This window comes from Balaenoptera ricei, chromosome 5, assembly GCF_028023285.1.
Source record: "Balaenoptera ricei isolate mBalRic1 chromosome 5, mBalRic1.hap2, whole genome shotgun sequence".
Lineage (NCBI taxonomy): Eukaryota > Metazoa > Chordata > Mammalia > Artiodactyla > Balaenopteridae > Balaenoptera > Balaenoptera ricei.
Window position 1 is genome coordinate 123,610,673 of NC_082643.1, and position 6,711 is coordinate 123,617,383.

At 45.5% G+C, this 6,711-nt stretch overlaps 1 protein-coding gene across 2 annotated transcripts in view; it reads right to left on the reverse strand.

Annotated features, from left to right (window-relative positions):
* The window catches only part of TRPC3 (transient receptor potential cation channel subfamily C member 3), a 79,662-nt gene extending 73,369 nt beyond the window's left edge, over positions 1–6,293 (reverse strand). For both annotated transcript variants that reach the window (XM_059924250.1, XM_059924249.1), the window contains exon 1: positions 5,809–6,293. In XM_059924250.1, the coding sequence (XP_059780233.1) occupies positions 5,809–6,023 (215 nt within the window). In that variant the 5' untranslated portion in view covers positions 6,024–6,293. The remainder of the gene's footprint in view (positions 1–5,808) is intronic.
* Between the last annotated feature and the right edge of the window lie 418 nt (positions 6,294–6,711).

Below are 6,711 nucleotides of genomic sequence, written 5' to 3' on the forward strand. Positions count from 1 at the left end.
ACTGGAACGTTTTCACAGGCCGGTACCACAGAAACTAACATCCAAGTAGACAATCTGGGTTACGAGGCATTGTGTACTCATCTTCAGATCCCCTATCATAGAAAGTTGAGCATCAGAAGCTCTATTATTCTTTTAAATCTTCTAATCACTCTGTGGCTTTATTTTATATAACTTTCAAAATAAAAATTGTATATATTTATGGTATATAATATGATGATTCGATATACATATACAGTTGACCCTTGAACAACACGGGTTTGAACTGTGCAAGTCCATTTGTACACATATTTTTTTAACAAGCATATCGGAAGAAGTTTTGGAGATTTGTGACAATTTGAAAAAACTCACAGGCAAACTCTGTAGCCTGGAAATATTGAAAAAACTAAGAAAAAGTTAGGTATGTCATGAATGCCTAAGATATATGTAGATACTAGCCTATCCTTACATAGGCATAAGGTGAGAGACATTTGATTATAATGTTTAAATAATTAAATAATATACTTTAAATATATTTAATAATAGCAATAATGTTAGTTTTCTTACTGTTTTATAACTTTGCTTTCAAAGAATTACATTACCATATAGTATGCTTCTCTCTCTCTCTTTCTTTCAATTGGAGAAGATGTGTGTCAGCCTATCATCACAGGTAAGTTGTTTTAAAAAAACATAAGCATGTTTCCAATACTGTATTATGAATATGGCATGGTAATAATACCATATGCCACAAGAATTTTATAACAGTTCATTTGTTAGTTTATAGGCTACTGTGAAACAGCCATATCGATTACACTAGGCTACCATAAAGCAATCATATTGCTGCTTCTTCGTTATCAATGCATGAATCATTATACCTGCAAATAAATATGAATTTCTTTTTCACATAATTTTTTCATTTTTGATGTCTAGTGTTAGTATCAATAATACATATAACGTCTGCAGTGTTTTGTACCATATAAGACAATATCGTTGTAGGTACTGACAGATGATTCATTTTGTAAACAGATGACATAAGCATGGTATCAATAAATACAGTACAATACTGTAAATGTATTTTCTCTTCCATAATTATGCTTTTCTTAATAACATTTTCTTGCTCTTACTCTATTGAAGAATACAATTATATAATATGTACATATAAAATACAAAATCTGTGTTAATCAACTGTTTATGTTGTCGGCAAGGCTCTGGTCAACAGTAGGCTATTAGTAGTTAAGTTCTAGGAGGAGTCAAAAGTTATACATGGATTTTAGACTGTGCCGGGAGTCGGCACCCCTAACCTCTGGGTTATTCAAGAGTCAGCTGTACATAGTGAAGTGATTACTACAGGCAAGGTAATTAATATATCCAGCTCCTCACATAGTTACCTTTTGTGTGTGTGTGATGAAGAAACCTGAAATCTACCCTCTTAGCAAATAGCCCAAATATGGAAACAACCTAAGTGTCATAGACCCATGAATGTTAAAAGAAACTGTGGTGTGTATATATATATATATATATATATATATATATATATATATATATATATATATATATATATATATATATACACAATGTAATATCAATATTATTCAGCCTCTACAAAGGAGATCCTGCGATTTGTGACAACATGGACGAACCTGGAAGACATTAGGCTAAATGAAATAAGCCAGACACAGAAAGAAAAAAACTGCATGATCTCACTTATAAGTGGAATCTAAAAAAGTCAAATACATAGAAGGAGAGAGTAGAACTGTAGTTACCAGGGGCTGGGAGGTGGGGAAATTGGGGAGATGTTGGTCAAAGGGTACAAAGTTGCAGTTATGTAGGATGAATAAGTCTAGAGATCTAATGTAGAGTATGGGGACTATAGTTAATAATACTGTATTGAATACAGAAGTTCTATTATTGATTTACTAAATAATCTTTAGCAATTGACTTAACTTCACTGTGTATCAATTTCCTCATTTGCCCAATGAGAAAACCTGCTTTAAAGAGGTGTGATTCACGTTAATTCATTTAAATGACAGCAAGAGGTATTATATAAACACAAATTACTGCTTTAATTATGACAAATTTTTGGCAGCACTTCCTCAAGAAAAACTAAACAGAATCCTCTCTTCTTTTTTTTTTTTTTTAAGTATGTTTATTATAATTTTTTTTTTGGCCGAGAGGCTTGCAGGATCTTAGTTCCCCAGACCAGGGACTGAAGCCGGGCCACGGCAGTGAAAGCGCCGAGTCCTAACCACTGGACCACCAGGGAATTCCCCAGCATCCTCTCTTCTAGAAGCCTTTCTCTCTTCAAGATAACACTGCTGAGAAATCTAATGATTTCTTGCATGTATGTTAATGAGTAAGGACTGAGTCTTCTTACTAAAAGTAAGGCAAAACACAAAGTTTTTCTCTTTATTTACCAAGTATTTGCCAACTATGGGTCAATTCGTCCCTTTTCTTGAACCTCTTCTCTCTAGGCAGCCTTGTCTTAGTACCACCTGCTCCTTCATCATTTTCCATGTCTTCTGCTTGCTACTCTTTCTTTCTGCCCCTCTAAACAAAAAAGTTCCCCTCAGAAAACTAGCTCAGGCTCCCTTTGTTCCTCTCTTCGCACTCCTTCCTTGGGTAATATCATGAACTCACACAACTCTATAACAATTCCCATTAGACAGTAGACGCTCAAATTCTCCCAAGCTTTAAACTTGCATTTCCATCTTCCTGCTTGATACTTCTATCAAAATTATCTGAAAAATCAGATTCTACTCTGTTTGTTCTTTTCTTTTCAACAATGACATCACAATCTTAGTCATCTACATCAAAATCACCAAGTCATCTCTGACCCTGCTTTCTCTTTAAACCCCTGATGGACAGTTAGCTGCAAATTCCCATAGATTCTTTGTGTATTCTCTTTTCCTATCTCTCCCCATTCCATCCCACCAGTCCTACACTATTACAGATCCTAATCTCAGCCGGGAAAGCTACAATAGCCCCCTAATTTATTTATTCACATTCTGCCAATTGCCACTTCAATCCATCCTGTTCTCAGAGCGGCTTTGATCAAACTGTTGCTGCTTTGAAACAATCAATGGCTCCCTATTGCCTCCCCTTGACATACAAGATCCTATACATTAATGCCCCAAATAAGCTATGTTTCAGTAAAACTCAATTAATATTCCTTGGACATGCCTGGCATTTTGGAAGTGACAGGGCTTGAATTAATTGCCCACCCTGTCTCTGCCTCCTATCCTATTTACTTTTTAAGGCTCATAAAGGTTTTTTTGATCTCTCCACAACCTTGTGTTGTCTATTTCTTCTCTGCCCTTGACTCATCAGAGCTCTATCCTGTGTGTATGTATTTAAGCACTTATTTTACTCTAACTTATAGCATAATTGTTCATACGTAGTTTCATTTCCACCTCTCCCTTATGAGATTTTAAACTCCTTGAGTGCAGTAAAGTTGTCATACTCATCTTTGTGGCTTACTGTACCTAGTCTTCACTTTGCACATGTAAATGCTTAAGAAATGCCTTTGAATTAAAACTCATAAGAACTGCCTTCAAAGGCTTTTGGAGTTCATCAGACATATTTAATAACTAAAAACTTCGAGAATGCGTTAATCTTGCCAGTGACATACTACTTGGTCCTAGATTTGCAAACAATTGGGAAAAAAGAAGTCTTGTTTTGAATCAATGGTTGGATAAAGAGTTCTATCAAAGGATAAAAAAAAAAAGTCTTCTTAGTGATATAGTAAATGACACTTTTCCTCCTAAGTCAGTCTGTTTCAAATTCCCAGATGGAATACTGGAGCATGGAGCAGTGAAATGAGCAACAGGGTTATGCTAAGGAATCCTTTTGGTAAAAGTGGGATTCTACCCTGGGCATTCTGCTGGATGTTAAATTCGGCTATTCTATTCTGCCTACTGAAAATGACCCTGGGGCTTTGGTAGACTGGGTATCCTTCTCCAATTCCATCCTGAGGCTGTACGTTCACTTTCTGAGCTATTAAACTGTGGCCATATTCTACTCAAAGGTGGAATAAAGAGCTAATCTCTGCTACAGATATCAAGTTAGTCTCTGCCGTTACTAAGTGACAGCCCTCAAAGAAACAAGAAGAGCTTGCTGCTCTACCTCTAGAAGGAACCTTTATTAATGGATATCTCCTTCAAATGACTGGGTCTTTTCAGCCAGCTGCATTTACTTTACAAAATAAGTACACTACAACATTTACCTGTTGAATTATGTAAAGTCAGAAGACAGATAGGAAAGATGTTCTCTTACGAGTTAGACATCGAGACTACATTAGAATTTGTCCCAGTGCTTTGTGTAATTGACCTCAAGCTTCAAAAAGCAGTGTGTAATCTCTGCTCCGCCCTACTTTCTCAGATAAGAGTGCTCTGGTGTCCCATTTATTGTGGATTTACGATAAAAGAAAAAAAAATAAAGAATCAAGAAGTTGAGCTGGGTTATAAAAACCAAATTGGCAAAAGGAAAAATGGACAATGTCTTAAAACCTTAGGGAGGCGGGGAAGCGAGCTGGCCGCGCTTTAATCCGAAAGGACCTACCTTCCCTCCATTTCCTGGGCCATTTCCAATCCAGGCTAATCTTCAGCAATAAGTGAACCACATTGGGAAGCGTCGCTCGTTTTAAATCAGAAACCTTCCCTAGACGATCTACTCCCAGCCAATGATTTGCGTTTTTAATAGGCAAGTCCGGCCGAGCCAGGTGCGGGCTCTGACCAGCCGAGCAGTGCGCGACCCGACCGGTTCGAGGTCGCCCCAGAGACCTCGCACCCCGCCTGTGCGCAGCTTGCGGGCAGCAGGGGGCGCTGCGGAACCTCCGTCCCTTCCCGGGAGAACCCCTTCCCCGGCCCAGGCGGTTAGTGCAGCCCGTCACGACTGGCCCCAAGTTCTCTACCTCCTAAAAAAGACAGACGCCCAAGGTACGTGACAAAAGAAACAGAGAGCACGCGCCCTAAAAAACGAACCACTCTCTTCTTCATCCTCTCTGCGTCTCGCAGCTGGTTAAAGGCTGTTTCCAAGATTTAGCAATTAAGAAAAGTTGTTCTTTCTCACACGTTAAAGCGCGGGCCTCTACCTTTCTTTGAAAAAGAAACAGCTACTGACCCTGAGCCGCCTGGGAACCACAACCAAGTACCTCAAAGCGGTGCCGGCGGCCGCCCCGCGCCCGCTCTCTCCCAGGGAGACCCGCTGGGGCTTCGGCTCCAGTTTACCCCCAGACTGTGACTGGACCGTCGGGAGAAGAGGTGACAGGGCAAACCTTCACCCCACACTCTGTATCGCACACCGCCCCCTCCCTTCTCCCCACGCCCGACGGCCGGGAGCGTCGGAGGGGACTGAGGCTCCCAGGGTGGCTCCACGCTGGACGCCGGGAGGAGGCCGGGGTTCGAGCTCGCGCCGGGGTCTAAGCACACCTTCCCCTTCTTTGCCCTCCCGGGGTAAGCGCCGGGACCCCGGGCTCCCCTGACCACGGGCAGGGGCACGCCGGTCCTCGGTTGCAGGAGAGCAGGCGTCTGCTTACTGGAAAGCGTGCCTGGCGTCCGCTGTGTCAGTCCGCGGGGTTGTTCCGTGCGCTCGAGCCGGGACGGCCACCCCGGCCACGCCTTCAGCGCCCCCCAAGTCCCTCTACCGAGCAGCACCAAGGGTGCGAGACCCCGCCCCAGGTCCACCGTACACCCGAGCCGCCACGCATAGGACTGCCGTGGGGGGTGGGCTTTGAGGGTCCGGGGCAAATGGCGAGGCGGCCGTGGGCGCGCCTTCCCGCCCCCCGCCAGGCGCCGTCCTGCCGAGGCGCGGGCCGCGGGCCGGCCGGGTACTCACATGTCGGGCCCCGGCGGGAAGGGCGGCAGGCAGTAGTCGTGCGGTTCCCGCTGCCAGGGCGCCAAGCGCGGCTCGAGCCCCCCGTTGACGCCCCTCCAGCCCCGTCGGCGGCGCTGCGGCTCCGCGCCTTCGTCCTCGCCCTCCTCCTCCTCCTCCTCCGGCGCGGGGAAGGTCACCCTCGCTTGCTCCTTGCACTTGCTGACCTTGGTGGACATCGCGCCGGCCGCGGTCCGAGCGCGGGGATGCCGGCCGGCGGCCTCCTTCTCCACCGCCGCCGCCGCGCGGTCTCCCCGCGGCGCCCCTTCCCTACCTCCCGCGGCTCCAGCAGTCCCGGGCAGCCCCGGGCGGGGAGGCAGGAAGAGAGAACGGCGCGGCCCGAGACCGAGCAGTTAGAGGCGGGAACCAAAGCCCTGTCGCCGCCGCCGCCGCCGCCCACCATCCAACCGTGGGGGCAGCCGCCACGCCCGTGGCTGTGAGGAGGAAGCCCGGGGCCGAGCGGGCCGCTGGTGCTGGGAAACGCTCTCCCGCCCCGCGGCGGCGGCGACGGCAATGCCTCCTCCGTACCCGTCTCCTGTCTCCGACAGCATCACTTGCTAGGACAGTACAGTTACTCAGGGTGAAGGAGAGAGAGGGAGGGAGGAAGGGAGGGAGAGAGGGGGGGAGGGAGGAGGGAGGGAGGGAGAAGAGGGGAAGAATCAATTCCTTATCAGATAGTGAGAGCTCGAGAGGAAATCAGACAGACCAGCAGGTAGGGAGTAAGGAAATCAGAGAAACTTCCCTCCACAATTTCCCCTTTCTCTTCCAAAACAGCCTTTCTCCTTTCAGAGATACAAGTTTCCCAAGGAAGGGAAAAGGAAGTCGTCTGGCTTGTTAATTTTCCTGCAGTTGTATTTACCCTGTTCA